This window comes from Cervus canadensis, chromosome 17 (genome assembly GCF_019320065.1).
Source record: "Cervus canadensis isolate Bull #8, Minnesota chromosome 17, ASM1932006v1, whole genome shotgun sequence".
NCBI classification, from domain to species: domain Eukaryota; kingdom Metazoa; phylum Chordata; class Mammalia; order Artiodactyla; family Cervidae; genus Cervus; species Cervus canadensis.
Window position 1 is genome coordinate 14133109 of NC_057402.1, and position 21593 is coordinate 14154701.

General features: G+C 46.4%; 2 protein-coding genes and 1 long non-coding RNA gene across 11 annotated transcripts in view; 2 read left to right on the forward strand and 1 right to left on the reverse strand.

Moving 5' to 3' along the window:
* TUBGCP4 (tubulin gamma complex associated protein 4) overlaps positions 1-8884 on the forward strand; it is a 34445-nt gene extending 25561 nt beyond the window's left edge. For 3 of the 5 annotated variants that reach the window (XM_043490091.1, XM_043490093.1, XM_043490095.1), the window contains 7 exons: positions 1431-1538; positions 1961-2099; positions 4161-4356; positions 4784-4918; positions 6373-6489; positions 7113-7252; positions 7894-8884. In XM_043490091.1, the coding sequence (XP_043346026.1) occupies positions 1431-1538; positions 1961-2099; positions 4161-4356; positions 4784-4918; positions 6373-6489; positions 7113-7252; positions 7894-7906 (848 nt within the window). In that variant the 3' untranslated portion in view covers positions 7907-8884. Of the gene's footprint in view, positions 1-1430; positions 1539-1960; positions 2100-4160; positions 4357-4783; positions 4919-6372; positions 6490-7112; positions 7253-7893 lie in introns of those variants that run through there. The other 2 variants (XM_043490092.1, XM_043490094.1) reach the window with 2 other exon arrangements.
* Positions 8885-9581: 697 nt separating this feature from the next.
* Positions 9582-21593, reverse strand: part of TP53BP1 (tumor protein p53 binding protein 1) — a 68206-nt gene continuing 56194 nt past the window's right edge. For 4 of the 5 annotated variants that reach the window (XM_043490083.1, XM_043490081.1, XM_043490080.1 and 1 more), the window contains 9 exons: positions 20881-21030; positions 20155-20585; positions 17430-17621; positions 16804-17019; positions 14893-15108; positions 11623-11717; positions 10956-11155; positions 10295-10440; positions 9582-9938 (listed from right to left, as the gene is read on the reverse strand). In XM_043490083.1, coding sequence (XP_043346018.1) covers positions 9751-9938; positions 10295-10440; positions 10956-11155; positions 11623-11717; positions 14893-15108; positions 16804-17019; positions 17430-17621; positions 20155-20585; positions 20881-21030 — 1834 coding nt within the window. In that variant the 3' untranslated portion in view covers positions 9582-9750. The remainder of the gene's footprint in view (positions 9939-10294; positions 10441-10955; positions 11156-11622; positions 11718-14892; positions 15109-16803; positions 17020-17429; positions 17622-20154; positions 20586-20880; positions 21031-21593) is intronic. The other variant, XM_043490082.1, reaches the window with a different exon arrangement.
* On the forward strand, positions 9868-11751 carry LOC122455166. Its single transcript, XR_006273602.1, has 2 exons — positions 9868-10004; positions 11517-11751. It is a non-coding gene; the product is annotated as an uncharacterized LOC122455166 (long non-coding RNA).

The window sequence follows — 21593 nt, forward strand, 5'->3', positions numbered from 1 at the left end:
GGTAGAAAGGGGGAGTTTATTTGCTATTGTATCTGTAACTCCAGTGGGATAGGGAGATTTGTTGTTGTTTTAGTCGCCAAGTCATGTCTCTTTTGTGACCCCATGAACTGTAGCCCACCAGGTTCCTCTGCCCAAGGGATTTTCCAGGCAAGAATACTGGAGAGGGTTGCCATTTCCTTGTCCAGGGGATCTTCCTGCCCCAGGGTTCACACCAGTCTCCTGCATTGAAAGGTGGACTCTCTACCGCCAGGCCAGTGCGGAAGCCCGTGGGGATGTAGCTGGGCCTAAGAGCCAGGGACTGCTAGGAGTCTCTCCTACCTTGTCTGTGCCTCGTGTGTGCTCTCTGATGGCCTTCCAGTTCCATCTGGCCACATGGCCACCAGCAGCTCCCAGAACATACATTACAGTCTGATGGGGGAGTCAAACCCGGTCTCTCTGGTAGCAGGTTAAAGGATTCCAGGGAAGGGGTTTTGATTAGTCCAACTAGATCGTACATCTGTCCCTGTATCAAAGGGGTCAGACATGAAGATCTGCTTATCTTGGGACTTCCCAGCAGTCCAGTGGTTAAGACTCCAAGCTTCCACTGCAGGGTGCACTGGTTTGATCACTGGGGAATGATAATCCCACATGGCTCACAGTGCAGTCAAATTAAGTGTCAAGTTAAGTTCAATTAAGTGTTAACCATTCCCATCCGAACTACATAAGAGTTAGGTAAGGCTGAGTGTCAAAAAAGGTGTGGGAGATGTAGGAGTGAAAACAGGGTTACCATTTTTCTAGCTCTATAAAACAATAGACGTCCAGTGTACTTACGTAGGACTTTCTAAGTTGCAGATATCAGAAAACTCAATTCAAATTCTATTCACTTCCAATTCAGATTCACTTAAGCAGAGGAAAAAAGAACTTGTTCTCATAATTGAAAAGGTCACAGGTATAATGGCTCTAGGCAGTTTGTTCCAAGGCTCACCTGATGCCTTCAAGACTTGGTGTCATTCCATCTTTCACCTCTGCCTTTTCTGAGACAGGCCTGCTCCATGTGGTAGCAAGATGGCCTATAACCAAGTTCACATCTTTACTGACTTTATCTCACAAAAAAGAGAGCTGCCCTCTTTCAGAATCTGAATAGAACCTCTGGATTGGCCTGGCTTGGGTCATGTTCATATCCCCAAACAACATAGTGTGACAAGGTAGATCACTCCTGGGTCACCGGCCCCTGCTGGAACTACATGGATTGTTCTCGGCCAAGGTGATTCTCCAGGGAAAACCAGGATGCTCTTATCAGCAAGAGAAGGAACACTTGCTAGTCAGGCAAAAGCAATGGCAGGTTACCGTATTCTGTCTTGAGATGGGCGGGCTGGGAGAGAGGCGGGGAGGAGGAGCTGGGCTGTGTCACAGAGCCAGGCCCCCACTCAGCCCGCATGTCCCCCCCGCAGACGTGAACGTGGCCTTCCAGCAGTCGGCACACAAGGTGCTGCTGGACGACGACAACCTGCTCCCCCTGCTGCACCTGGCGATCGAGTACCACGGCAAGGAGCACAGAGGTCTGCCTGCTGCACGCGTCTTCTCTGCGCCTCCTGGTCACTGTCTCTCCCGCTTCCCTCCACTTCTACAGAAACCATGTCATTTTGAACCTCAGAAATCACCTAATCCAGCGCCCTAATTTTACACAAAAGAGAAGGGAAGTCGTCAGATGCTAAGAGACAGCCAGGCCATGGTTTTGTTTTCATCATGCTGCTGGAATGGTCTGTTTATTTATAGCTGCCATTCTTTACCGCTGAAAAAAGAACCTCTGAAAGATCTCCTGCGAGAACCCCACACGGGCGTTTTCTTGCCTCCTACAAGTCCTTTTGTGTCCCCTTTCTGCTTCTCACACTGTCGGCTCAAGCGAGCGCTCATCTCATGACTGTTCTCACCTTATTGAAACTCTGGTTCTAGATGAGCAAAGTCATCTCTCTTTTAACAGATGCTACTCAGGCAAGAGAAGGGCCTTCTCGGGAAACTTCTCCGCGGGAAGCCCCGGCATCCGGCTGGGCGGCCTTGGGTCTTTCCTACAAAGTGCAGTGGCCACTACACATTCTCTTCACCCCTGCTGTCCTGGAAAAGTGAGTATTTCTGTTTCTCACAGGTAATGTTTATCCAGCTTACTTCCACAGAAGAAAGTATCAGGAGTAGAACTGGTGGGAGCAAGAGAGCCAGCCGACAGATTAACAGTCTGTAAATCAGAGGCTGCCCACTCTGACGCCTTCAGGGGCCAGAGACAACACTAATAAGCGAAGCTGTACATGAGATGGCAGTGAATGCCGCAATGACTGGGAGGGTCAAACCCTTCAAGCCTTTTTTTTTTTTAATTGCAAAATAAGGAGCAATTTGGGCTTCCCAGGTAGTGCAGTGATAATCTACCTGCCAAAGCAGGAGACACGGGTTCAATCCTGGGTTGGGAAGATCCCCTGGAAGAGGAAATGGCAATCCACTCCAGTATTCTTGCCAGGGAAATCCCGTGAACAGAGGACCCTGGCGGGCAACAGCCCATGGGGTTGCCAAGAGTCAGACACAACTGAGCACGCACATAAGGAGCAATTTACAGGCGGCCAGTGTGTGGCCTCTCCTCATCCTCCCCATCCCTGTACACAAGCCTCAACTTTTGGGGGCAGAGCAGCTTAGGGTACGAGAGACTGCACAGACAGAGCTGGTTTAGGGAGAAGACAAGCCCACCTAAGTGAGCTGCCTGGACTCTCTCCTGAGAGCATCTGTAGGTCCCAGTCCACTTTTCTCCTCACTTCATAGGCTCCTAACACCCTTGAAGAAATCAAGCTCAGAAGTATTTTCTTAAACATTTTATCATGAAAATTCCCAAATAAAAACAAAAATATGGACTGTAACAAACTCCCATGGACACAGCATCCATCTCCAGTAACCAGCCATGTCATGCTGTTTGGTTCATCTTCTCTTTTTGGCCAGAGCCTTATAAAGCAAATCCCAGACATCATTTCACTCCACCACTATGCAATTCAGAGAAGGAACATTTTTTAACATAACTACAATGCCATTATCACACCCAATAAAAGTAACAATATTGAAGTTTCCCTTATTATCTAAAAAATGTCTTTCTATGGTTGGATTTGTTCAAATCAGAATCCAAACAAGGTGTATGTACTATTTTCAGTAGATTGTTCCATTAGAAATAAACATTTTTTAAAGCCAGATGGAATCAGGTTCTTATGCAAGCCTACCTAAGAATAGGTAAATAAGCCTATTTCCACCAGGAATTGGCGGCTCTTACCATGCATCTTCTCAATACAGGACTCAACATCAGACAGCTACTTAAGAGCTCAGTGAGGGGAGCCCTTGTTTTTTTTTTTAATTGAAGAACAGTTGGTTTACAATGTTGTGTTTAAGTTTCAGGTGTATAGCAGTGATTCATATTTTTCATATTCTTTTCCAGTATAGGTTTTTAAAGATATTGAATATAGTTCCCTTTACTATACAGTAGGACGTCCTTGTCTATTTTATATACAGTAGTATCTGTTTAATCCTAAACTCCTAATTTATTCTCCCCTCCCCAGGGAGCCCTTAATTTTTTCTCTCCTCTGGTCTTCAGGGACACAGAATCACAGTAACTAAAATCCTTGGTTCCCAACACATTCTTACTGGTCCATGCAAGGCCCTCCTCCCATCCTTCTTAAACACACACCATAAAACCACTTCTAGAAGAAAACCTACTACACTGGTCCTAATGTCTGCCTACCTGTGTGGTCCTTCTCAGCCCTGCTTCTGTGCCTCCCTCAACCCTAAGTGACCACTATCCTAAATCCCGTGTTTTCTATCATTTTTATATAGTTTTATGTTCCCCCAAAGTATACTTTTTTCTACTTAGTTGTTATAAGCATTACCAAAAAGATATCAGGCTATATGTAGTCTTTTCAGTTTCCGTTTTTTAATTCACAGTCCTATCGCTTGGAGTCATTTTGTAACGTATAGGTAAAGTTTTTTTCATTTTGATGGCTGTGCAATTTTCCATCTTAGAAATAAACCAGTTTACCTGTTCACATTTCTAGCCATTCTAATATCCTTCCTGCTTTTTGGGGACAGGTGGGTAGCGCATAGTCCTAGGGTCTGTCACGTGGGCGGAGGTGGGGGGGGGGTGACGTTTTTATCTTCAATAGTCCGGTGTTCCTGTCCAGGTACAATGTTGTTTTCAAGTATTTGCTGAGTGTGCGCCGGGTGCAAGCTGAGCTGCAGCACTGCTGGGCCCTACAGATGCAGCGCAAGCACCTCAAGTCCAACCAGACCGATGCGGTCAAGTGGCGCCTAAGAAACCACATGGCATTCTTGGTGGATAATCTTCAGTACTACCTCCAGGTCTGTGTTGCGGGATGAACAGAAGGAAGGGGTATGAAAAAAAACCCAGGTTGGCAGGAGTCACTGAAGAAGAATCCTGCAGTTGGTGAAAAACTGAGGTCTGAAAATCCATGGATTTTATCACTATATCTGTTTCTTAGGGGCATTTAGAGGAAAGTAGAAGTAAGTGGATGAAGGAGAATGAAGAGTCAGGGGCCTTAACAGTCATGCTGTGTATTTACTGGTGAACCTAGTTTGCTCTAACTTTTGGGATCTCACAGGACTTAACCATGTCAATCAGTGGAGGGAATGGGGGGTAGGAGGGATCTGCCAAGACACTGGAGGTGGGCAGGGACAAAGAATTTCTATGTCATTGCTCAGGCACCTTAATGTCCTTGAGTCCTTAGACTGAGCAAGGTACTAAAATGATTTCTGTAACTATATCAAGGTAGACGTGCTGGAGTCTCAGTTCTCACAGCTGCTTCATCAAATCAATTCAACCCGAGACTTTGAAAGCATCCGATTGGCTCACGACCACTTCCTGAGCAATCTGCTGGCCCAATCCTTTATCTTGTTGAAACCTGTAAGTACAGCTGGTTGTTGCTTCTAGCCTGACTGATCACTTAGACACGTTGACTTGCCAGGATAGGGGGAACTATCATTAAGCAATTTTTCAGTCTCTGTCTTTAGACATTTTTAGCAATTTACAATTGACAAAAACTAAGAGGGAATACTAAAAAGGAACTTAAAATGTCTTTGAATTTCTGAAATATTATACCATAGGACCTGGTGAGCAGCTATAGATAATATATGCTTACCCCTCAGAAGGAAGGATTTTTGTTTTTTGCGGCATGTGGGATCTTAGTTCCCCAACCAGAGATCAAACCTGTGCCCCCGCTGTGGTGGAAGTGCAAAGTCCTAACCATTGGCCTGCCAGGGAAGTCCCAAGAAAAAAGAATTTAAAGAAATTTTTTAAAAGCTTTTTTGATACCATAGAAAGACTAATGAAAAGCACATAGAGTTTACTTTCTTAGCAGTCTTTTATATCAGGATGGACCAGTTTGGAACTTTTTTTCAGACAGCTAGAGTAGTGTCTCCTTCTGTGTATGTGCGTGTGTGCCTATGTACATACATATATATCTCCTTTAGGGAGGTTATTCTCAACCTTGGCTCCACATGAGATCATCTGGGAGCTTTTTAAAAAAAAATCTAGGCCCTAGAGCACTTACATTAGTAGAACCCAGGCTCCAGTTGTCACCAGTCTTAGAAAGCATACAAGCTGATTCCAGTTCAAGGATAAAAAAGCAAAATGATTAAAAGCACCCCTAGCAATGTTTTGTTTTGCTTTCCTAGTAGTTTCTGATAGAATAGTTATGCCTTATCTCTGACGGGAGCTAATCGTTATTCCTCAGTCACACTCTTTTGTTCTGGTATTTGGGGCCATTTTTAAAGGAGAGTGAGTTCTACAGATGCCACTCCAGAGGGTTCTGTGAATTGAAAACAACCAGGAACCAGTGTGGCAGGGAGACTGTCCTCACGTGGGATGAGAGCATGCTTGGGGAACAGCAGAGTATCAGAGCAGGTGACCATCATCAAATGTTTATTGAGTGCTTACTGTATGCAAGGCACTGGGGATACAAAGAGGTATAGTCATGGCTCTGCCCTTAAGGAGCTCACAATCTAGTTGGAGAAACAGGACTTACATACATCACAGATCAGTAACAACCACAGGGGGCCTGAACAAACGCCAAGTGGACAGTACAGTAATACAAAGGCGAGGGAAGCAAGGGGTTGCTAAAGGCTACAGTGGGAGTGGGCACAAGGGGAGCGCCCCAGGCACGGGAACAGCACTGAGGGCAGAGCTCGGTGGGCGCACGCTTGGCGGGTCCAGAGACGGCGACTGACTTATTGTGGCGCAGGCGGAGGTTTCGTGCAGGGTCTTTGCCCACAAGGTGGGAATAGGTTAGCTCTTATTGTCCCAAATCTTTCACAGATGTATCTTCCTTTTTCTCCTAATGCCAACTGTTTCCTGGGTAGGTGTTTCACTGCCTGAATGAAATCTTAGATCTCTGCCACAGCTTCTGCTCACTGGTCAGTCAGAACCTGGGCCCACTGGATGAACGTGGGGCTGCCCAGCTCAGCATCCTGGTAAAGGTGAGTTAGCCTGGCCACTGGCCAGGGGCAGCCCCGTCCAAGGGACACAGGTGGTTCTGCACGTGGGGGATCACGGTCTTTTCCCCAGTACACACACACACAAGTAACAAGATACAAAGGTAAAAAATGTTTTATCAGTTTTTGAAGCAGGTAAGTATGTGCTGCTTTGGTGTTCAAATGCAGTTAAGCCCCAAATGGTTTATTCAGCCACCAAATACACCCTGGCTTTGTTCTTGCTTTCTAACATCCAACCTCCTTACTTCCTTGAACTAAACCCCCTATTTCACCGAGATTATAATTATCTGCCTGTAACACAGGCAGGTCTATGTTATCTGAAAACACAGGTTCTCACCAGCCCAGTACATAGCAGAATATACTCACTTAAAGCTGGCTGCTAAATTCCTACTGAGAGTGAGAGTACTTTCATGGAAATTCGGTGTTCTGTGGACTCAGTACAAAGAAGTCATTTTTGGAGTCAACAGAAATGGGGCTGTCGGAAGGCCAGTTAGTGCTGTGGAATTTTCAGGAAGACTTTTCCAACGAATCCCCTTGGACCCCTTCACTCCACATGGGTGGTTGGTAGATCTAAGAGGCATGACACAGCTTAGTCCTTCTCTCTGCAGGGTTTTAGCCGCCAATCTTCACTCCTATTCAAGATTCTCTCCAGTGTTCGCAATCATCAGATCAACTCGGATTTGGCTCAGCTACTCTTACGACTAGATTACAACAAATATTACACCCAGGCTGGTGGCACTCTGGGCAGGTAAGAACAACCGCCTCTAGGGCGCTCGGTGGATTGTGTGTGGCTTTTTAACGAATTGTAGAATTCCAGAGTTGGAAGGAGACTTTACCCATCATCTAGTCCAAACAAAGCAAGCAAGGCTCAGAGAAGAAAAAGGCTGTGTCTGATCATCAGCGAAGATAATTTTCCAGTAGAAGTTGAAGTAAATCCTTAAATTCCTAATGCTGAGATGGACTTTAGATTCTTGGCTGAGTCGTGCACTGCTGTGCTGGGAGGCGGCACGGCTTCAGTTCCCAGTTCTGACGTGAGCCAGCTGCTCGGCCTTAACGCCTCTTACCCCCGGCCTCCTTGACCCTCAGAGCTTTTGCTTCTGAAAGGAGGGAACCACTGCTTCACACTCTACACTTTCAAAAAAATCTAATAGTGATAAAAAAAATCTAATAGATTCAGTGGTAGGTGGCTTCTCCGATGTCTGTCTCATTCAAAAAAGCACTTACTCTTTTTCTCTCTGAAATGTCAGGCAGATTCCTCCTAAGTGATTTTAGCAAAAAGAGTTTTAAGATGAGATTGTCTAGATCACAGGTTGCTGCGATTCATACTTTTTTGAAGAAAATCTCGGAAACGCATGACATTTTGATGCAGCTCTCTTTTTCTTTCTATAGTTTCGGGATGTGAGAATTTCTGGTCCACAACCTGAAATAATCCCACTGCATTGTGACAGAAGATTGAAAACAAACATCCCCTTTCTCTCACCGGCCTACATACATCTGCAGCTACTGGAAAAGCTCTGACTTCTCTCCTAGAAGCCATTACTGAACATCCACGGGTGCAAGTCCTTCCCCTGGTTTCTGCATGGGAGGGGCCTCTGCCCCACCCCTCGGAGTTCTCAACTCACCAAGGAGGACTTGTAGCTTCGGCCCACCCACTGACCAGGCAAGGTCTGTTACACTGGGAACATTTGTTGGAGGTTACCTACTACATGCCTAGGTACTGTTCAAGCTTCGAGAGAGACAGCAGTAAGTTACACAGCTCAGAACATAATATGGCTCATGTGAAAAAGGAATTATAAATAGGTCAAATGCTGGATGTTACCACTGAGCAAGAAAAACACCAGGTAAGCTAGGTTTCCCCACAGACCTCCTTTCCTCTTTCAGAAATTGAAATGGAGAGTCTCCCATCCTTAAGGGTCTTCAGCTGTGACTCTGAAGAATTCTACTGGTAACTTCCAGTTGTTTCAGACTGTTAAGAAGGTAATTCTGCTGCTGACATATTTTTTTTTAACAAAGAAAAAAGGGTCCTTAAGACAAAAAACTGTTAGATCTCAAATACTGAAAGATGCAGGTCTGATTATCCCTTCTTAGAAGAACCACAGGAGTAATATGCCCAGCCATCACTGATAACCATCAATCTTCACATCAGTATGAGCCAAAATAAATATGCATTGGACAACTGCCTCCAAACTGAAAGATAATTCTGGCCTCACTGTGTAGCCACTCAGTCTGGCCCTTGTCCATCCCTACTACTGCCACATATAGATGTTTATTCCCTGTAACCGTCGGCTGAAGATGACCCACTGCTGCCTCTGGAGCAGAGGTTAGCATACTATGGCCAGCCACCTGTTTTTGTAAATAAAGTTTTATTGGCACAGAGCCACACTCATTTGCTTACCTACTGTCTACGGTTGCACTCATGCCGTCATGGCAAAGGTGAGTAGTAGTGACACGCCAAATGGCCCACAAAGCCTAAAATACTTACTATTTGGCAGGGGGAAACAGAAGGTATTAGAGATTTAAGCCTTGATTTAGAGGAGAGGACATTTAACAGGGATGATGCTAAGAGTAGAAAAGGAACAGCTTCCAACTGTGACAGTAATAAAATCCTGACGTCTAACTAGAGCTGCTAACATCTCCAAGTGTTACTACTGTTTCTCATGTTTATCCTTGCAGCAGGTCATCAAGTTTAGAGTCACCAGCCATTCACAACAACTGGTCCTTTTTAGCTCTGAGAGTATAGCACCCACAAGTCAGCTGTAAGTAAGTTCAACTCTAAAGAGATTTCTTTTTCACCGCCAGAAAACTAAGAGCTGTGCCCAATTCGACTCAGCTTTTGGCACAACTATAATCTGGGTCTATTATAAAATCAGATTTTGGGAAGTAACTGAATTTTAGACAACCCAGGTTAATCTTCTGACAGTGATACCACAGATAACTATAAAAAGTTCACTGTCTTACTTTCCTTGGCCTGCTGTCCTACAGCAAACAAGTCCACTGAAAACTGCAGAGAAGTTACTGTGTTTGTCTTGCTATTTGTTCTGAGCTTAAGCTCAAAGAAATGGATGAAGAAATCCCAGTTACTACAACCAAAGAGATTCAACATTTATTTTATCATAAAAGTCCAGCAAATAAAACTATATACAAGATCCATGCAAGGAATCCAGTTACACACAAGACACATTTAAAACCTGGTTAAAACACAATTGCCACAACAGCAGGGAATAAAACCGGTAAGACCAAGTATCCTTAGTGAGAAACATAATCGTGTTTATATTTTGGATGCTGCTTGAATCCAATTCTCTCCCCAACAATGAGGCACTGGATCACCCACTCTTGTGACACCACAGGCAGCTGCAATGCTTCAGCACACTTCAGCACCGAGGCTGGGCATGAGGGGTCCGTCACCACCACGTCAAACACCCCTAAAGCAATATCTGCAGGGAGCAGGGGAAGGTGGACGAGGAAAGGAGACTCAATTTAGCCCTCCAGTAAAAAGACAGGTAAGCCTTCTCACCAGTGTATCCCACTCTGCCCAAATTAAAGCCCTTCAGTCAAACACGGTCACTGATCACAAAGTGGAGAGCTGTGCTCACTAGATGCTGGCCTTCTGTTTAGCAAGTACACAGTGGACACCAGGAGAAGCACAAACAGCCCAGTGCTTCGCTCACGGTGGCTCACCTCATGAAAGGACTCTTTTTCTTCTCTCAGACTGACCTTATGTGCGTTTCTATCGGGCCTGAGACCTAGAGCTAGGACACCCTTGGCTCAGTAACACACGGTTCACAGGTACCTTTGTTATGGGCACTTGAATGGTGCTGCTTCACAGAGGCTGCCCCCCCAGTCATGAGGATCTCGGACCAGAGCTCCAGGAAATTCTGCTGTTGGTCTGATACCAAGAGTACCTTCAGATCCTGGAAAGGGTTTTCACGGGGTTGCCTACGGAGGAGTCAGGGAAACAGCATGATATCCAACAATAGATAATATCCAACACCGCCTTTCTACATAGGGACTCGGGTACATCTGAATGCTTTCAAAAGCCCTGCTAAGGAAATCACCCCTTCCCTCTTTCTTTGAATGATGTGCCTTCTCTGGGATCCTGACCTTCTAATCTCCCCCTTCTGATTTCCAGATTTATCCTAAGGCCAAAAATCAGTCAAATCACATTTCTGGGCCTGTATTTTTAAATGTCTTGCTTAAAACTTAGTCCCCTCACCAGACAAGTTGAGAATATTGAATCTACATGAAAATCTCACATGTTGTTAAAAAGGTCCCTAACCATATACTCTAGGAAAACAAACTAAATTGCAAAAATAATCTCAAACTCAAATTCTGTCGTGTATCCTAAGACTGTTCCAGTTTCTAGAGATACTTACTCTCCCACTGAGATTCTCCCCCTCTGGAAGCTTGCCGTCTTCCTGTCTGCTGCTCTGGAGGGGCTCACAGCTACTCACCAATCCAGAATCCTTTGCTCCTCAAGGCTGTACCCAGCTGGCAGCAGGTAATTGCGGTAATTCTGGAGCTGGTTGGCATGGCAGCTGTCATGGACCCAGACATGAGACACACAAGGAATCCCACTGGCAAGGCACAGGAAGTACTTCCGGGTTCGACAGTGCTGATCCGCAATTAGGAGACACTGGTAGGCGGTGTTACACTGGAAAAGGCACAAAACCAGGGGGTCTGGTGATGGCTATGGGAAGCCGCTTAATAGATTCCTTAATGAGTCACAGAGAACAGAGCTGAACACCAGATACTATCCAAAAATGTGACTGAGTCTGTCGTCCTACTCAAGGCCTCTTCTCTCACCCAAGCAGCTTCCCTAGATCATCTCCCTGCCTCATCTGCAGCTTTCTAAATCCTCAAGGGACAACCACACCCCATGTATTTAGCCAGTACCGTGAAAAAAATTTCTGTTAAACACAAATTTTAATCTGCTTTTGCCCCAGCAACAGAACCAATGCTATTAAATGTAACCCAAGATTCTGACTTCTCTTCCTTATACAACATTTTGGCAGTGTCTCAGTTCCCAATCTCTACCAACTCTATCCAGCCACTTCTTGGTCCAGCAAGTGAACTTGCATTACTGCCTCTCCTAGGAAGCTACACAAAGGAACGCCTTACCTGGGCTTCATTGAAGTCTTCAAGAATGTAGCCAGCTCCTGCTCGAAGCTGGCATTCTGTGTACTGCTTGTTGAAAGGAGGAATTTCTAAAAATTCTATTAAAAAACATAACCAAGATAATAATCACTACCAGTTGGTTCATTTGCTACTTTATGCCTGCTTCTTACTGTCCTCTTTCCTCCTCCCCAGTTATCTCCACAATACTGTATCCCCAAAACAGGTAAAGGGCTTCCCCGTGGGTCAGAAAGACCTGTCATGAGGCCTACAGAAATGCTGCCCAAAAAGGGGGCAGGAGCAGGAAGGGCAGGGAAGATGGGAAATGGAGGCAGGTCCTAGATCTGAGAAGAGCAAAGGTTTCTGCACTAAGAACATGTCAGGGCACTGTGCCCGGGGACCTGAGTAACCCTTACCATCAGGAAGTGCTTCCGTCTGTCTGCCCTAATCTCTCTTGCAGACTAAACCTATGTCCTCTAATTCTGCCTTCTGTGGAAATGAAGAATGGCCAATTAGCACTTTTTATAATGAAGCCTTCAAATGTGCCCTTCATCAGCATTTTACTCCCTATCCAGTAAAACTCTGATAAACCAAAATGCTCAAAGAAAATGGGGTTTCTAAAATATAATTAACTGGAGGTTAGCCAGAAGGGCCTAATTCAACCTTTTATTGCAAACTATCTACCTCTGACGATCTTGAAGTAGCTCAGGACACTGAACATCAGTGACTGCTCTACATTCTTGAGGGTGAAGCACAAGTTATGAGAGATGAGGCTGAAGTTGTAATGACCAAATGTATAAAAAGTTCAGTGCCAGGACCACTCCCTTCCCCCACTCATAGCAGAAGGAGGACGTGCTGGAACAGACCCACGCAGAGGCGCCCCCACCCTCTGGTGCCCTCCCTGCTGCCGGAGCTGCTCAGGCAGTGTTGGTGCCCAAACTCAAGCCTCTGTTCAGGTCTCACTGACCAGCCTATTTGCTTTTATTGCTCTTTTCTTGATTCAGCATTCTCCATATTCTCAGAATGAAAACTCAAACTAGAAACTGACTAGCTGTAAGAAACTCAGAACCCAGCAAGACTATTTCTCAGTTTTGCCCTGGCATCCTTGGCCCTTATCAATATATCACATCACACTTTTTGGCACCAACACTCTACTGCTGAGTCACTGCCAAGACCCCCAAGTCCTTTATTTTTCTCAAGACTTCTATTTTATGTCTACTTATCCAGAACTGTTTCTAGTCCCGACCTGTTTAGCTTTTAATCCCCATCTATATTTCCTTCATTTGTGTAATCAAATATTACCCTACCTCGGCAGTCCATTTCTAACTTTTCTCAGTTTGGATTCAGTTTTAATTTGGACTTCATGAGTGGCCCTGGTCAATCAGAGGCTAAAATGAACAGATTTTTGCTGCATCATCTAAATCAAGGATGAAGGTACCTAACTCTGAAGTCAATCCCTGTGGCTGATGGGTCCCTGATAATGTGCCACCTAACGAGATCAGGTGCCATATTCTTAACTCATTACTAAATATGTCTCACAACATGGATTCAAATATTTTACTGAGCTCATGATACAAATAAAAGAGATTCCTGGTTATCTGCAAGACATATCACATAGTTTCTTAAAAGCTTATTAGTAAAGGACTGTTCTAGTACAAATGTCCCCTGCTTCCTGAGATCGTGGAACCCTAAAATATACTATATACCAAAAATATCAAAGATTCTGGTACTGCTGGAGCAATGTGTAAGGATGAAGGAGCAACATAAAGCAGACATTCATCATAACTACATTTTCCACAATGAACATGGCCTGCTCCCTCTAAAAAAAAGGTCCAAATTCCTCCTTACTTGAGACATAACCTATCCTTCACTCATGGTTGTAAGAATGAGATTAAAAATATTTGATATATCTGCAAGAGGGGAGGGAAGGAATTCTCAGGTTTCTAAGATCTCACATAGGCTCAGAGATTTTTAAGGAATCTGACAGTCTGCATCTCATACCAAAGTGAGTTTTCTTAGGCATTCTGTATCAATCAACAAAACATCTACAGAGCTGCATTGTGAAGTCCTAGTCTAGGAAAGGGCTAGGAGTGTGCTGGAGAATGAAGACTAGAGTCCAGCAATATTGTGAAAGCAAAAGAAGACAAGACCACAAACATGGTTCTGATACCTTGACATACCCAATCACTTATGATCCAAATCAAACTACATCCTTGGCTAGGAAACCCCTCACACACCTGAATTCTGTCTGAAAAACTACGCCTGGATCACACTTACTCTTGAAACCCCTCCACTGGACACCCGCTCCCACACCCTAAAGCCTCAATACTGATAACCATTTATGCACCTCCAGATAGTATACACTTCAACAATTCCCTGACCACCATCCCCACGTCCCCATACAGAGCTCCACAGAGCTGTAGCTGGTGAGATAAAAGTTTCGGTTAACTAGGAAAATCAGCCACACACCTGAAGTGCCAACCATCCCAGGTCTGCAGCTGGTGCTGTTTTCTGATGACCATGTTCCCTAACTCACTCCCCTCCTGCCAGGCCCAGCACTGGTGAGAGGTCTAACTGGGAGTGGTGGCCTCAGCAGACACACATGGATACTGCGCCGTCACCTGTATTACAATGGACGCTTGTACCTGCCCAGTTCTCTCACCTGGATCACACACTCTTTAGACAGTTTAAATAATTTTTACCTTTCCCCACTGCAGCCTTCACTCAGACCCTAAGAGACAACACAGAAATGCAATGTGTAAGGTTTAAGGTTGAAGAGACGTACAGAGGGGAAAAGGCCTAGAGGCTGCTTGTCTGAAATCACCCGGGACCCTGAGCCCACCCTGCCTAGTCTGACACACAGACTCAAGAGAACGAACTTCATTCCCACATGTGTCTTCTTGGGCCCAGAGAACCCCAATGGGAAGGGCGGCCGGGTATTCAGGAATCCGACTGTGCTGGAGAAAATGGAGTTCTCAGTCCCGAGTCCTCCGCTACTGTGGGTAAAAAGGGATTATCTGACCTCTTGTAGCTTGTTTTCTCATCTGTAAGATGGATAAGACCTACCTCCCATCTGCCTCACAAGGACTATTTTGAGGAACTGCTAACAGAAATTCTGTGAGAGCAGTCTATAAACCACAAAGCAAGCAGGGCTTTAAATTCGTTTTCCCTGACCCTGACACTAGTTGCCATGTGCCCCGCCTCCTCAACATGGTTCATGGAAAGGAAGGACGCACATGTGGGTGTTAGAGCCCCCAGGGCTTCTTAGGGCCTTACCCTCCTCTTCCTCGCTGCTTCCTGTAGGACCATCTGGCAATTTGGAGCGGCTAGCCAACTTGTCGCTTGTTGTGGCCATGGTGAGGAGAAAGGCATAGCCCAGAAACAAGGTCTTGTTGAGGGGCAGAGGCCCTCTCTGCTCTTCCAGGGCAGAGGGCTCACCCGGGTTGTCGCCGCTCTCACAGGGGCTCACAAACTCTCCTGCCCCCACCGCACCTGGGAAGGACAGAGGCACAGGGTACAGACCACGGGCTGGGCACAGCAGGGTGGGCAGGCGATGTCCTGCACAACTTTTCTGAGCTATTAACCAAAGACCAATCCTATGGCCAACAACCTGGAAACAAACTCACAAGGCAGAAGGAATTTCCTGGCAGTCCAGTGGTTAGGACTCCACAGTTTCATTGCCAAGGGCCTGGTTTCAATCCCTGGTTGGGGAACTAAGATCCCGCAAGCCATGCCCCTTGGCTCAGAAAAATTAAAAAAAAAAAAAAAATTTTTTTTTTAAACAGTGCAGATGAATTCTATGTATTTAAATTTTACAGTCATAACAATGTATACATTGTTTTCATAGAGCCAAATCAAAAACTTCTGAAGTCACCTGAAGAAAAGGTGATTCTAACACAAAGTAAAAGTGAAAAATGATTGGAAACCTTCAGCCCACATTCCCTGCCTAGTGCTATTTTGAAGCAGCCTTTAAAAAGGTGGGTCCACCAAGAAATGTCCCCAGCAGATACTCCCCCCGTCCCTGAACCTCACCAGAACAGTGCACAGAATCCTTGGTAATAAAGTGCTTTTACATGTTGACAAAACCGTATCAAGACAGCCTGCTTCAATTGCCCCAGTTTCCAACACCTGGGAATGGGAAGTGAACCGGCCAGTCCAGGACTCCCAGAACACCCATGCGTGGAGTGCCCCAGTAAGTCCTCGAGGAAAAACACAAATACCTGGCTTGGAGAAGCTGAATCTTGGCTCATTGGGAGGCTAAGATGACAGTCAGGTTATGCCTCCCTAAAATAAAACCAGCAGCAAGAGAACAGTCTGATGTAGCATGTACAAGCCTGGACTTCACAGTCAGACTGCCTAAGTCTGATTTCTGGATAACTGTGTCACCTTGGGAAGTAAACCAACATTCTGCCTTAGATTTTTCACCTAGAAAATGAATTCTAGCACCTGTAACTCACAGAGACTGTATGAGGTAAAATGTATGAAGTATTGAACTCCATGCCTTACATACCCTGAAACACAGCAGAGATATTAAATAGATACAGAGAAGACACAGGAAACAAAAGTGCCAGGTGCCAGGACATGTGACGATAACCAACTTCCTCAGTTTGCTAGACTAAGAAAGCGCCCTGGGGCAGACACCGGAGACGCTACCTCTGTGTCTCCAGCATCCAAAGGCTGTGCCTGGGTCAGCACAGACCCACTAAACAGATGGACTGAACTTCTCTACTAACATGCAGCTTGAGGGATTGGAAAGGGACTGTTTGGGGATTAGTGTGGAAAGGGGAGACACAGGCTAAGGTACCAGCTTTCAACAGGACATGTAGGAAAGCCAGAGGGTCCTGAATACAAGGGAGAGGGGAGCAGAACTTCCAGAGGAAGATGGTGCCAGATGAAGGAAGAGGTCCAAGAAGAACTGCATCTCCTGTGAGTCTGCCTAAAATCCACTACACATTTCCTCTCCCTCCCAGAACTGACAAAGGGGTCGAGGGATGTTTCCAATCAAAGCCTGCCTTCCTTTCTGGTACCCAACTGGGCTCTGCTGGGAGATGGAGAGGTGGGCGTATGTGGGCGCCAACTCCGTAATCAGGAAGGAGCCCCTGCTTGTGCCAGGCTCCACCTCTCCAGCAGCTGACCCTGCATTCCACCGAGGTCTGGGGGAGAACGGGGGTAACAGGGAGCACTCACCAGGCTTCACAGTGGCAGATTTCCGGCCTCGCTTGGCAGGGGACCGCTCCTCTTCAGAAGTGACGAGCTTCCTTTTGCCCGAGGGGACCCCTGTGGTAGCACGAGGACTCTCTGGGACCTTTCGGGTAGGGGTTGTACTGCTGCTGCTGGAAGTGGTGGGGGTGGCTGGGGAGTTGATGTTACTTCGCCGTTTCCGTTTCCCTTCCACCAAATTGTCTGCGATACAATGAGCCAAAGGCAGGTCATCTCCCATGGTCTGAGGCCCTGACCTCCAAGAAGCTGAGCACAGCCTGATTTAGAAACCACCACACCCTCTCCTCCACCTCCCACATGGGCAGGAAATCTCTTCCAAGGCCACCATATTTTGTTTCAGCTTCTGCCATGACTAAAGTGTGTTTGGTCCTTTACAGAACTAGGGACAGAAAAATCTGAGGACTTACTATTGAGTCCTGGCAAGAAAAGAGATATGCAGTGGCTCCCAATATCTGAGAGTTCATTACCATCTCACAGACCACAGAGGAATAAGACTGAAGGAAGCTTTACTTCCCCTTACTCTAAAAACCACTACTCTGCCCACGAGCAGGCCAGGGGCCCAGAGGCAGCAGTTCAGGAAGCCAAGGTCTCACCCAAGCTGATATCTGCTGCCTTGGTGAGGGGCGTCACCGCCTCATATGGGCCCAGGCCATACTGCTCTCGCAGTCTGTTTCCTTGCTCCAAGGACAGGATGACAGCCATCCGCTTGTACCACTTCCTTTGGCCTTCTTTCTCAATGCTGTAGTACAGCTCTCCAGACTCCTTCCTGTGCCCTTTTACCACTCCTGGGTGGGGAAAAAAAAACATAAAAGCAGCCTGTTTAGGCTGCTCGGCATCTTCTCAGAGCAGGCCTGAATCAGGGAGTTATAGGTGGTCCAAGAGAGGACTGAGGTTAGGACTGAGCAAACTCCTAGCCGTCAAGCCCACACACCACCACCACTCCGGATGCATGCAGACACCATCCAGGGATTGGAACATGAAGGTTCCCAGCAGCAGGAACCCTCTAGTTACAAGATAAAGGTTCCTAAAGCCAGCCTTTATGGGTTGTTAGCAATTTCAAATGGTTCTCAAAATGAAATGCATGTGGTTTCTTAATGGTCCCATTATAACTTACTAAACCTTTCCTTCTTCGTTTCTTTGGAGGCTGGGTGTTAATTCTTGAGTTAAGTCACAGATGAAAGATGACATCATCTCAAGAGAAAGCATGAGTCTGTGTAGCAAAATTGAAGTAGAAATACAGAGCAGAGAAAGGAAGGAAATAAATCCTGTCTCTGCTCCCTAAGCTTCCCTCTTTATTATCTGCTTCTCTGATCTTGCTCTGATTCAGGACCTAAAGATAAGGCCTCCAGATCAGAAGGAACTCTGATTCAGAGTTCCAGATCAAAAGGACACTGGGCTAGAATTCAGGAGGCCTGAGTCTAGGCCTAATTCTGCTGCCACCAAGCTGTGTGATCTTGGGCAAGACCCATTTCCAATGCTATGAAAAAGACACCTATGTAAAGATAAATATAAATATAAAAACAGGGCACTAATGTGAATACTTTCTCATTCCTATGAAGAGAAAAATCAATGTATTCTTTCCTGTTAGCCAGTGCTTGAATGAAGGGTTAACAGAAACCCAGAGCATGTACCAAGGAAGTGGGGAAAAAAAAAAGGAGAAAGCAGGCCTTGGTTTTCTCCTTATCTCTGCCAGAGTCAGTCACTCTCCCCTTGCTTGTTCATTTGCTGGCTTAAATCTCTATCACCACACTAAATCCTCAAGAACACAAGGCCAAGGTCAACAATACCCTTCACACTAATGAAGCAGTCTAGTCTAACATCAGTAGACAGCCTCAATAAATGGGACCCAGAGTCCCCTTCCCCTGAATACCACAATTCACACAGGATAGAGAACCGTCTCTGTCTTAAGAGGGCCTAGCATGGACTTCCAACAGAGGCTTTACACTGGAAAGAGGAAAAATGCATTTGACACAAACAATGTAAGTCACAGGCCATAAAAGATCTCAATCTATGTGCTACTGATGCTAAGTGAAGCTAAGTGTTACCCAGAACTAGAAGGTGAGGTGGTTCATTTAACAATGAAATAAAGCAGCAGACAGCAAACTACTGAGGAGTCCAAACACAACAAAGTCTGAAGAGACTTCAACCGACGCATTTTTGCCCAGTATCCCAATCACTGTTCCAAAAAACCCCTGTTAAAGAATGTTTTTAAATGACAAACTCAATGAAACATGTATCTCCAAATCACCTCATAGAAAAGAGGCAGTACATTCAAAGAATGGACACATGAAATAGTCATGACAGGCAGAAATCTTTCACCATCACCAGTACAGGGGATTGGCTACTTTAGTTTAAAAAAAAAAAAAAAAGAGGCATGACTTCTCCAAACCAGAGAATAAGTGGTGAGTGTGCAGACATACAAACACAGCACTAACAACTTTTTCCTAAGTGCAAATATCTCAATGTATCTGCCACTCTCACCAACTTAAGGTTCCCACCAAAACAGGTACTAAGTTTACAAGTCAGAGTTGAAAGAACAGAAAATGGAAAAGGAAAACCACTAACTTTCAATGGAGAAAGTTGGCAAACATCACCTTCACCGGTGATGAAGGTGAACATCACCCGAGATGCCCTCTGGCTGTCACCGACTCCCCTCCCACACTCAATGTGATGAGAAGGGCACTTCACTTCTGTAGCATTCTTTTCAAAAACTCACTAACGCCAACCTAACCAAGAGAAAACATAAGACAAACCCAAACTGAAGGACATTCAAAAAATACCTGACCAGTATGTACTCCTCAAAACTGTCAGGGTCATGAAAAACAAGAAAAGGTTCAGAGATTGTTACAGATCCAAAAACAAAAGACATGTGAGGACTAAAGGCAACACAGTAACCCTGAACTGGATCCAGGAACAGAAAAAGGACAGGGAAAAGCTGGTGAAATCCCTAAGTCAGGAACTGAGTTAGTGGTAAAGTACCAAGGTAGTATTCTTCACTCTCACAAAGGTCCCAGGTTAACGCAGAATGTTAACAACAGGGATGGGGGCGCTAGGCGAGAGGCACAGGGGGCGTCTCCATGCTGTCAGTACTCGGCGTGTTGCAGATTCTGCGTGTATATAAATTTTTTCCAAACTACAAAGTTTATTCAAAAATAAACGAAGGGAGCAAAGAACAACAGATGACAGGGGTGAGAGTACGCAGTGTCAGGAATGAAATTTCTGACTAGAGGACACAGAAGAGCACTGAGGCTAGAGTGAACGCTGCTGGTGTTAAGAGGACCACAGAGGCGTTAGGAGGGGTCTGGCTTCTTCCAGTACCTGCACTGAAATACTCATCCTCCGAGAGGGCGGTCACTTCCGTGTCCAGGGGGATGGGGTCACACAGCAGGATGTCTTTGCCCAACACGTCACACTCGTACCCGTCATCAAAGAGCAACTTGTACTTCCCAGCTCCGACATCTCGTGTGATTTTTCCAGAGTAAAAATAGCCATTGGATGACCACTTGGCTACAACACGGAGCCCGACAAAGCTGTTCCCTGGAGAGGAGGCATCTAAGCCATCTGAAGGGCCAGCAGCAGTCTGGAATGGAATCTCGGGAGAGTCGCTTCGACGCAAAGCACCAGCACCCGTGTCTGCCCGTCTGCTGGAGTCTGGTGCTCGAGGCATGATACGGGTGAAGGATTTATCGTCCGGCGACATGCTAGGCGAAATGTCCTCTGTGCCCAAGGGGCCAGGCACAGCTGTCTCCCTAAAGTGAGATAAGAGACAGGAGAAGGCAGTGAGAATAAGCCAAGAGCAGTACGGATCTAACAATTTTCCCACTCCTCTGGCCATGGGTCTCCAGCCCGCTCGCTGCTAACCCCATCACAGGCAGAAGCCTGGTGTCTCAGGGGCCTCACTCTGATCCCGGCCCACTCCCCAGTCAGTGTGGGCCCCTCTTCTCCCTCCTGACACCCCACATACTCTCTGCTCCCCTCTCTTCTCTCTACTCCCTTTTTTTCTGAACAAGTCACAGACTAGATTATCTCACACTACCCGGGTACCTGGTTCCAGTGGTCCGAGAAGGCGGGCGGCCCCTTCGCCCGCGCCCACGAGGCGTGACTGGAGCCTTCCCTGCCTGTCTGATGCCAAGGCCCGCATCACCATCCTCCTCACACACTGGCGTCCCTGTCTGACTGACCCCTTTTCTAGGACTAGAGAATGAAGACAGGTTAGTCTGAGAGCGCCTGCTACCGGATCCTTTCTTCACAGTCTCCCCTTGGTCCTCAAGACTACACGCCAGGCCAGCAAGGGCTGAGCCTCCAGGGCAGCAGGAAGCTGGTCCACACACCCACCACCAAGTTAGCTGGGAGCGGGAATCCTTCTACATGCCAGTCTAGACCCTCCTGACAAAGCTTCCTACTGCTGCCCTCAAAAACAGCACATCCACTCCTGCCCTGCCTTCTCTTGTACTTCAGGCTCTGGGTACCTGCAGAGGAAAACAAAAGGCTAGGGCACGTGTCAGGTTGGGGCCACTACCCCGGGCTTCCTGTGCCCCCGCCGAAACCCCCAGAGGCCGCAGGAAGTGGGGGTGAGGGGCGGGAGCCTGTGCCAGCCTTCCCGAGGGCCCCTCACCTGTTTCCACAGTTTCCACTGTTTCCACAGTTTCTCAGGAGGTCTACCTCCCACAGGGCTCCCCCCACCTCCCATGCAAACCCCAAACAGGAGAGGAAGGAAAAGGGGAGGAAGAGGAGCTGATCGAGCCTAGGAGGATGGG